The 10,645-nt window shown below is 41.4% G+C and overlaps 1 protein-coding gene across 3 annotated transcripts; it reads right to left on the reverse strand.

Annotated features, from left to right (window-relative positions):
* Positions 1–1,945: 1,945 nt before the first annotated feature.
* Positions 1,946–10,494, reverse strand: LOC112254788 (BRISC complex subunit Abraxas 2). Of its 3 annotated transcripts, none has more exons than XM_024427659.2 (9): positions 10,361–10,494; positions 9,158–9,248; positions 8,589–8,622; positions 8,160–8,226; positions 7,833–8,023; positions 6,788–6,910; positions 6,607–6,691; positions 4,632–4,749; positions 1,946–4,431 (listed from the first exon to the last, which is right to left on the reverse strand). In XM_024427659.2, the coding sequence occupies exons 1-9, from the start codon at positions 10,430–10,432 to the stop codon at positions 3,884–3,886; spliced, it is 1,329 nt and encodes a 442-aa protein (XP_024283427.1). In that variant the 5' UTR covers positions 10,433–10,494; the 3' UTR covers positions 1,946–3,883. The 3 variants fall into 3 exon arrangements, with proteins under 3 accessions (XP_024283427.1, XP_024283418.1, XP_024283410.1); XM_024427650.2 differs by having other exon boundaries at positions 6,788–6,907; positions 8,589–8,625; XM_024427642.2 differs by having other exon boundaries at positions 8,589–8,625.
* Positions 10,495–10,645: the final 151 nt, after the last annotated feature.

Below are 10,645 nucleotides of genomic sequence, written 5' to 3' on the forward strand. Positions count from 1 at the left end.
ACATAAGAACCGTGTTCTCTGTGAGAGAACAACTGTGACCAAAAGAGCTTGGTCTATCACTGTCCCGCCTATGATAGACATGTTCAGACATCAGGGATTTAATGGGACTTTGTGCTTCAGAGAGAAGGATCTCAGGGGCCGCTTTCAGCTTGGGGCCAAACCGTGTTGTTTAGAGTACTTTCACCCTCCTCTCCTGCCAGCCACTTCCAACATGACTGAGATGCTCATAAACAAGTGCTGTTTGAATGCTACCCCCTCCCATCTACTGTACAGTGTACATTATTATTTGTTCTTAACTCCCATTATTTATTCCAGTGATCAAGTGGAAACCACTCCTTTCACTCTCAATTTTGTCATTATAATCAGTTGTGACTTTGTTATTCAGTGATTAATTTGTAAACAATAAAATAAAAATAGAGTACCAGTCCGCCACGTTATGAGTTGACATGGCTAAGTGATGAAGGAAAGCTAGATGACCTTAAGACAGAAAGAGCGACATACAGGAAATGGGCTGTACATGGGAAAAGCTGGTTGCAGTAAAAAGGACAAACTGCTTTACATGGTAAAGCTCCTCCCTACATCCCTTCTGGCTAATTAGCAGACTATTCCTTGCACATTATCATGCTAAATGCTTAAAACCATCCATGGAGAATTGAGCTGTGTCATTGTCTGCCTCGAACGTGCAAGGTCCCCTAAAGACACTCAAGTCTCCACTCACTAGCTTATCTCTGAAAAGTCACTGGGCCATCTCTAAATGCGTCACACACTCATTGTTCTGGGCCTCAGAACCCGTCTCTCGATCTATGTATGGGATTTCTTCCCACTATAGTGTATACTGAACAAAAATATAAACGCAACATGCAACAATTTCTCTTAGTTACAGTTCAATTAAGGAAATCAATTGAAATTAATTTAAATGGCTCTAATATATGGATTCCACATGACTGGGCAGGGGCGCAGCCATAGGTGGGCCTGGGAGAGAATAGGCCCACCCACTTGGGAGCCAGGCCCAGCCAATCAGAATGAGTTTTTCTCCACAAAAGGGCTTTATGAGACAGAAATACTTCTCAGTTTCATCAGCTGTCTGGGTGGCTGGTCTCAGACGATCCCGCAGGTGAAGAAGCCGGATGTGGAGGTCCTTGGGCTGGCGTGTTTACACGTGGTCTGTGGTTGTGAGGCCATTTCTCAAAAATGACATTGGAGGCAGCTTATGTCTGCAATGTCGTTTTAACATTGAATTCTCTGGCAACAACTCTGGTGGACATTCCTGCAGTCTGCATGCCAATTGCATGCTCCCTCAAAACTTGAGACATCTCAAGTGTGTGACAAACCTGTACATTTTAGAGTGGCCTTTTATTGTCTCCACAAGGTACACATGTGTAATGATCATGCTGTTTAATCAGCTTGTTGATATTCCACACCTGTCAGGTGGATGGATTATCTTGGAAAAGGAGAAATGCTCACTAACAGGGATCTAAACAAATTTGTGCAAACACTTTTAGAGAAATAAGCTTTTTGTGCATATGGAAAATGTCTGGGATCTTTTATTTCAGCTTATTATGAAACATCAGACCAACACTTTACGTTTATATTTTTGTTCAGTGTAATTCCAGTTTCAAACAGCAATATTGGGACTCTGTGAAGTGTCAAGGAAGAAAGTCTACTGCAAAGTTGGTTTCTAACAGTACCCATCCAACGTGACAGTAGCCTCTGCAGAGTCCCCAACAACCGTATGTTCCGGTTTTCAGGGGAAATGGAAAGTGAGCAAGTGATGCAACTTCTCCTTTCGGAAATTAACAAGGCAACACTCCCACTTAACTCCTCCACATTTACTGGATTGATTGAACAGTGCAGAAGAGAACCTCCCATGGCAGTGTTTTTTTCTTCTAGTCAAGACTAGTATGTAGGGGATCTAGCTTCAGGCATTTATTTTATGCCTGCTACGTTAGCTTAACGAACGTGACTGTAAACAACCAAATATGATGTGGGGTAAGCAGAGCACAAAAAATATAGACAAGGCCTAGGATAACACTGCAGGGTAAAGGATCCTCTCACCACAATTGGAACAAACTTCTTTCCAGTCGCTTGCATTGTGTGTGTAGTTACGAGCCAGTGTAACTGTCAAAATGGAAGGCACTGGACTATGAATTGAGGTCATATTTGTCACATTATCAAAAGGTCCATACACATTTAGCCCAGCCAGCATTGAGTGTGTGAGGTCTATTGGTTTTGACAGGACAGGCAGGAGTTGCCTTGTTCCCAGGCTGTAACACATTTAGACACTACAGGGAGAACCTTTCCATCAGAATTACCTAGGGAGAAGCCATTCTAGTCAGTGTCAGCAGTAATGGAGGCAACCACCAGTGCAAGGACAACAGGTGGAAGAAGCAGACAGGTCTATGTAGAAGCAGTTTCTTGTTTACTGCTAGCTCTGATGCAGCAGAGTTGTCTGGTTAGTAAAGGTACAGTCAGTTGTTTTCGCCCTGTCGACCCCATACAATGCGCAAAAGCTGAGCTAGCTCTGCTCAGGTGGTCAAAGCATACTACTCAAGTAGCACAACTGAACTGCATCGATAAAGCACAATACAATAAATCAACTACATTTGTTAAGTGCAGCAAAGCGCATACAGTTTCAGTGTTATTGTAGAAGAATGAAAGTGACATTAACGTCGTCATAAAAATAATATAAGCACCCATTATAGTAGTGACAAAGGAAAACTTTGAATAAAAACTATTCTTCGTCAACTAAATAGGCAACCGCATGATTCATAAAAATACATCAATGTTAAAAGGAAATTAAATCCTAATGACAGTTCAAAGTTGAGTGTCTAGAACCGTGCAGGCTACCGAAATGATAGTTTACATACATAACTGACAATAATAAAGGAAACACCAACATAAAGTGACTTAATAGGGCGTTGGGGCCAGAACAGCTTCAATGCACCTTGGCATAGATTCTACAAGTGTCTGGAACTTGGGAGGGATGTGACATGGATGGTGGTGAAAAATGCTGTCTCAGGCACCACTCCAGAATTTCCCATAAGCGTTCAATCGGGATGAGGTCTGGTGACAGACAGCATTGGAATATGGTTTACATTGTTTTCATGCTCATCAAACCATTCAGTAACAACTAGTGCCCTGTGGTTGGTGGCATAGCCATAGTAGCCAAAATAATGGCCTCCCAAGCATTTTTAATACATGCCCATAGGCATGATGGGATGATAATAGCTTAACTCAGGTTCCCCACCTGTGTTTGGAAGCACCTGCTTTGAATATACTTTCAAGTGTTTCCATTACTTTGGCAGTCACCACCATCTCTTTTTTGTAATAAGCAAATCACGACCGCAAAAATATTGAAAAAAAAATCTCTCGCCTGTCTCAAAAAAAAAGAAAAGGTTTGAAGGCCGCAGAACATTTCTTTTGCTTTTCTTAAATTGTTTTAAAAAAAGCAAAAATAGTGCAAGAGGTAATGGTACAATTGGATGCTTAAAGTTGGTGATGCAGATGTGACGCAGCATGATCCAGGAAAAGCGGAGTGGGTCTATCCATACGGAGAGGTCGGACAAACCGGTTGGCGTTTATTCCATTATAACGTCCTCCGTCCCTAAATCAAAACACATCCACTGAAGAGAGCCAGGCTCCAACAGACTATCTTTTCCAAGCTAGACAGAAAAGTAAAACCCCATGAAGCTTGACATTCCCCCCAGAATAGAGATAAACTAAGACAAACAGATATACACAGCAGAATACCCCACCTGCGCATGCCTTTTATTTTCAGGGCTGGCACTTCCTCTGTAATATAGAATAATTATCTTTGATTGGTTTGGACGCCCTCCTATCTCGGTGCGTCAGTTAATTGAGCCCCCCCCCACATCCCCATCTACTAGGTCTGTGAACCACGGACTGAGGCGTCGCCGTCCGGACTGAGGGCGGCTGGGCGGCCCTGCAGCAACACACTGGCGGAAACTGGGGGCAACTGCCCCACCTCGCTCACAAGGTTCTCGTACTCGCTGCTGTCCTCATCATCATCTTCCTCCTCGTCATCATCCTCTTGCCCTGCGGCCTGTCTGTCCAGGGAGTCAGAGCTGGATCCGTCCCCGTTTCCCAGGTATGGTGTACCAGGGCTAGGAGCAGGGTTGGGGCCAGCACTGAGGCCCAGACCTAATGGGCTGGGAGAAGGGTGGCCTGGGGAGCCCACAGCCTGGGGCCGGGGGAGCAGCGCAGCACTGGTAGGGGAGGATGAGAAGGGGAGAAGTGAGTCATTCTGCAAGGAGAGGAGGTCTGCGTAGGCAGGAGGGTTTGCGGAGGGACCTGGCCGCTCGGGGGTGGATGGGGTGTGGAAGGCCACTCTGGACAGGAGGGAGGTCTCCGGGGGCTCTGTGTTCTCCTCAGGAGTGAGACGTGGCTCAGGGTTCTGCGCTTCCTGGAGTCCTGAATGACGGAGAGAGACAAATAGGCTAATATTAAAAGGGGAGGGGTTCAATAAGCAACAAAAAAACATTTTCTTTGCGCAATACCACATTGCAAAATACCTCGCCGCATATAGTTACAGGGAGATTATAGTTGATACAAGAATCATTTTATGAGAATGAATTTGAGTAGCCAAATTCATACCCAAATAAGTTACATACTTCTCTCTTCATCTGTGGTTTTTCGTTTCCTGAGAACAATTTGCTGTTTGAGTTTGTTCACCTCCTCCTGGACTTTCTCTTTCACACGTTCACTCTGCTCAACCTCTCCACATACAGACTGAAACAGGAAAAAAGCTAACAATTCAAGAATCATATCATCACTATTTTTCTATGTGCCTTCAGAAAGTAGTCAATCTGTTGATTTTGTTACAGCCTGAATTCATTATGTATTAGATTGTGTCACTAGTCTACACACAATAACCCAAAATGAAGGAATTTTATTTTTTTGAATGTTTACAAAATCATTTAAAAAGCTAAGAAAGTCAAAAAGGTATTCAAGCCTTTGTTATGGAAAGCCTTAAGTTCAGTAGTAAACATTTGCTTGACAAATCACATAACTTGCATTGACTCACTGTGTGCAATAGTGGTTTACATGATTTTTGTTATGACTACCCCATCGATGTACGCCAGACACAGAATTATGTAAGGCCCCTCAGTTGAGTTGTGAATTTCAAGCAGATGTTCAACCATAAAGACTAGGGAGGTTTTTCAAAAAAGGGCACAAATGGTAGATTGGTAAAAATAAAAGCAGACACCGAATATCCCTGTCAGCATAGTCAAGTTATTTATTACACTTTGGAGGGCGTATCAATACACCCAGTCAATACAAAGATACAGGCATCCTTCCTAACTCAGTTGCTGGAGAGGAAGGAAACCGCTATGGGATTTCACTAGAAGGCCAATACACAGGAGATTGGTGGCACTGGTAATGGCTGGAACGGAATGGTATCATGGGTTCGATGCCATTCCACTGGCTCCGTTCCGGCTATTATTATTAGCCATCCTCCCCTCAGCAGCCTCCTGTTGGCCAATAGTAATTTTAAAACAAAGAAAGGAAGCCTGTACAGCATACTCAGTACTGCTATTCCCTGTATATAGCCATGTTATTTTTACTCTATATTGTTATTCATTGTGTCACTATTTAAAAATATATATTGTTAAAAGGATTCGTAAGTAAGCATTTCACTGTTATTCTACGCCGGTTGTTTACGAAGCACGTGACAAATAAAATGTTTTTGGATTTGAAAAGATATTCCAAAACATGCATCATGTTTGCAAGAAGGCAATAAATTAATACTGCAAAGAATGTGGCAAAGAAAATTAACCTTTTGTCCTGAATACAAAGCATGAAGTTTGGGCAAATCCAACCACAGAGTACCACCACTCTTCATATGTTCAAGCATGGTGGTGGCTGGCTGCATCTTGTTATGGGTACACTTGTCATCGGCAAAGACTAAGGAGATTTTTGGGGGATGAGCAGAAACGCAATAGAGCTAAGCATAGGCAAAATTCTAGAGGAAAACCAAGTTCAGTCCACTTCCCGACACTGGAAGACAAATTCACATTTCAGCAAGACAACAACCTAAAACAAGGCCAAATATACACTGGAGTTGCTTCCCAAGATGACATTGAATGTTCCTGAGTGTCCTAGTTACAATTCTGACTTAAATTGGCTTGAAAATCTATGGCAAAACTTTAAAATGGCTGTCTAGCAATTGATCAACAACCAACTTGACAGAGCTTGAAGATTTTTTAAAATAAATATTGTATAATCCAGGTGTGCAAAGCTCTTAGACTAACACAAAATGACTCACAGCTGTAGTTGCTGCCAAAAGGTGTTTAACATCTATTGACTCACGGGGTTGAATACTTGTCTAAATCAGGATATATTAGAGTTTTATTTTTCATACATTTGTTGACAGAGTATTTTGTGTAAAAATAATTACATTCGTTTTAAAAATCCCACTTTGTAATGCAACAAAATGTGGAAAAGTTCATGGGGGGTTGAATACTTTCTGAAGGCACTGTAGCTATGGTGTCAACCAAAGCACCACATTGCTGTTTATGCAAGTATAGTATGTGACTTCTATCAATTGAATGGTATGAATAGGAAATTTGCTGGCAGCCAACTCACTTGCACTTTATCTTGTAGTGCACCGTAGACTTGAAAAATTGTTCTGATATCCTTCATCACACCATCTTTGTCAAAAAATTCAGCCCTGCAAAACATACAACACATCCCATTTCCATCAAACAAGATTCTCAATCATTAAAAATAAACAACTTTACAGTGGCTACATGTGGGAGACACTCACCCATGCTCTTTGATGACCTTGGCATAGTTGAGTGAGGTGTTGGGGACAGAGGAGACCTTGTATTCCTGCTGGCTGGTGTTGCCCAGGTTTGGGATGCTGAGGGTCACCCTCTGGTTGTACCTGCTAGGTAGAACCAGAGTTGGTCTGATGATGCACTACAGGCAGCCTTGCCCAAAATACCCTTTCACCCATTGATGGCTGGGGCCCTGTAACTTGTATGTAGGGCAGCAACAGCTTTGATTTATGCCCAGACCCAATGGATCTAGTTGGGAGTTCAGAAGACGTAATAATTTGCTAATGTCCAATTTCACCCACACACAATCCCACCAGGCCTCCACCAACCCACTCTGAGCCAGACAGAGTAGCATTTAAATCCCCAGCTTGATTCCAACACACAAGCCTTGAATCCCTACAGACAGACCTCCAGCTGTGCTGTCCATCTGACCCTAGATATAGAATTGCTAGACCAGACATAGTTCATTAATCTGTATGATGCATCTGAACGGTCATTCTATAAAGGAAAGCAGTCATGTGAACGTTAAGACATTCTCTTAAGATGTCCGATACTGTTGGACATTTAAACTTGATTTAATATAAATATAAGTTTTCTTCCCAGGGACAACAGACAAATCTGATGCAATGGCATGCTGTACATTGTGCCTGACAAATAAATAAAGGAATAAAATTAATTATGCCTATGCACCTGAGGAGCCTCCACAACTAGCAACCATTTTGTCTCAAAGTAGAGGCCACTACTGTTCGCCGCCTCTGTGGTATCTGTGCCACTGAGTATTTATGCTTTTATCCAACTCTCACATACACTGACCTGCAAACACAGGGTGAGCAACAGCCTGTGAATAATCACAGAGGGTGGTTCAACAGCTAACTTAATGTACAGTTTGAATGTGTGGATTATAAAGGGCTTCATTGCCAAAATCCCTTTAAAAAGGTGTGTGAATTGTTTAGCGTCACCAACATATGCATCAGCCTGTTTGTGCATGCTGTTTGGTACTGCGTGCGTATGGCTATGTGTAGGGAGTCCTACCTGCGGTTGGGTCTGAACAGCACATACTCCAGGGCGTGTGTGGAGTTGTTGGCTGTGGAGATGAAGCTAAAGAGGAGGAAGACTAGGTCAGGCACTCCTAGCAGCTGGGTCAGCTGCTTATGGATGATCTGTTCCCTGAACGACATCTGCTGCTGCGTGTTCCTCCTGAACCTGTACCAGCCGATGACATTCTACACGCGCGCGCAGGGGGTCAAGTACAAGAGGGTCATTTAAAAGATGCGCAGCCAGTGTTTTAGCTAGATACTACTGGCATATAATACCACTAAATGTTCATACAAATAGACCTACGATACAATAAATACTCACTTTCCGTCTGTCTTTAAGAATTCTGTTAAGACTCTCTTCATTGACTTGTCCAGCATAATCATAAAAGCTGGTGGGGGAAAGATACAGACAAAAAGTCAATTTCCTCCAGTAGCTCTGCATTTGTTACTCAAAACTCATGGTGGGGTGGGGCCACCTACTGTTCACTGACAATTACATCCCTTATTTGTTGAATGAAAGTACTGTGCGGCATTTAACCTACAATGTGCATGATGGCATGATGAAGACAAAGCTTAATCTCTGATTAGTGATAAATTTAATCAATTATTTATCCAGTCTAATTATATTCAAGCCCATAACTTGCACATAAACCAAGCAGTCATTTGGAAAAAACATTTTACTTTTTGTTATGTCACAAAATGTCATTAAGGACAACAAATTCCATTAATTTTAAATAATATAATATCTTACCTAAATAGCTGTGCACAAGGTTCATGATTGTGGACTTCTGTTTAAAAATTTTTTTAAAAAAAGAACACAGCAAATGTATGTTATTAAACTCCATCGTATAGAGTTAGTCTAATGTCATCCTGTGTAGCTCAGTTGGTAGAGCATGGTGCTTGCAACTAGGTTCGACTCCCAAAGGGTTCAGTATGAATATGTATCAATATGTATGGACTCAAAAATGTAAGTCGTTCTGGATAAGAGTGTCTGCTAAATGACTAAAATGTTTAAAAAAAAAATATATATATATATATATATATATAATCTTACCGCTATAAATGTTGAGATGACTACAAATTGTAAGACTTTAGACAGCCTACAGTAATATTGCATACAAAATACATTACTAGCTACATAACATATTGAACAGCTGCAGTAAAGGTCTTCCACTATAAACAGAAAAAACAAAATACACTCCTTTTGATCTAAAACCTGCCAGTCCAGTTTGACAAAATTCCACAGTAGCATATAACCCACCAACACAAGCCTGGGAACAAATAGGTTGGTTTCTTTGAGTTAGCTACCCAAGGCCTTACCTACTACTTGGAGTAGTTCAGAACTGCTGATCTGTGTATCACTGATGCTGACAGTTTCTTCATGCCTAACTTCTCCTAAAAGGAATCCCTCCTGTAGGATCAAAAAGTTGTTTATAATTATAAAAATAGGCCTAGAATATATTGGGCAGAAGACAATTACTAATAATAAACAATCAGCACTATGAGGCCTGACACTTTTCAAGCTCTCACTACACATTGTCAACCCATTTTTATTTTACCTTTATTTAACTAGGCAAGTCAGTTAAGAACAAATTCTTATTTTCAATGACGGCCTAGGAACAGTGGGTTAAAACTGCCTGATCAGGGGCAGAACGACAGATTTGTACCTTGTCAGCTCGGGGGTTTGAACTTGCAACCTTCTGGTTACTAGTCCAACGCTCTAACCACTAGACTAATCACAAATCACGTGTCAAATGTCAGGTGAAACATTAGGCGGCATCGACACACTGTTTACTGACAGGTGTCAATCCAGTCTTCTAATGATAAACAAAAACTTGTGGCTTGAAAGCATGCTTATTTATTTGATCAATTCACTTCCTAGTTGTCCAACTAGCTAGCTTGCTAACTATGTGATAACAGTGCTAGAATAAATTACTTTACAAAAACAATACAACAAACAATTACATAGCAATAAATATGGAGCTACATTTTTGGCCAGTTAGCTAACTAATGTTAAGTCAGATAATTTAACATGACAGGCTAACTGGCTAGCATAACCGGCTAACTGGCTACAGTAGATAACGCGGAAACAATCTAGACAGCTAGCTTGTTCTACCAGTCTGATGATGACATGAACAGAATCTAACTAGTTCATTTTAGTGCTTGATTTGCAGAAGGTGATGCAATTGACATTTTTCAAATATAGTTAAATCAACCAACTAATTATAGCAACATCAATGTTGCATTGTCAAACATATACATATATTATATATACAGTCGACACCACGGAAGTCAGTTGGGTTGACATAGATAGCATAGCAGGCTAGCCAAATAACGTTAGCTAGCAAATGTCTCGCTATGCAAGTGATTGCGCTTAGTTTGCAGCTAGCGAGCAACAGGAAGATGACACTGGGAAATCCACTGACTTAATTTCAGACAATAACATCCAAATATATACCCAAGTTGTAACTAAACAAATGTATGCACTCCTTCCCAATTCATTAACATGTTTCCCGTACTTACATGATCAGAGTTGCTGTTAGCGCTGTGATAACACACAGAACTAAAAGTATATCCCGAAATGGATGCCGCCATGATGGAAACATCCCATCTATAACTCAATGATAGCACCCCTCCTAGATGTTTCACCGGATGTATAAACATGAAGCATCCGGTTGGCGTTCCTACTCACCACCAAATATGGTGAGGAGAGGAAGGCCAGTGGCTAGTAGTAGGAGAAAATGGAGCGAGATGGATTTTGGCCGATATTCTGCTAATTTTCTCATCGATTAAACATTCGATCTCCAT

Source organism: Oncorhynchus tshawytscha, linkage group LG01 (assembly GCF_018296145.1).
Source record: "Oncorhynchus tshawytscha isolate Ot180627B linkage group LG01, Otsh_v2.0, whole genome shotgun sequence".
NCBI classification, from domain to species: Eukaryota; Metazoa; Chordata; class Actinopteri; order Salmoniformes; family Salmonidae; genus Oncorhynchus; species Oncorhynchus tshawytscha.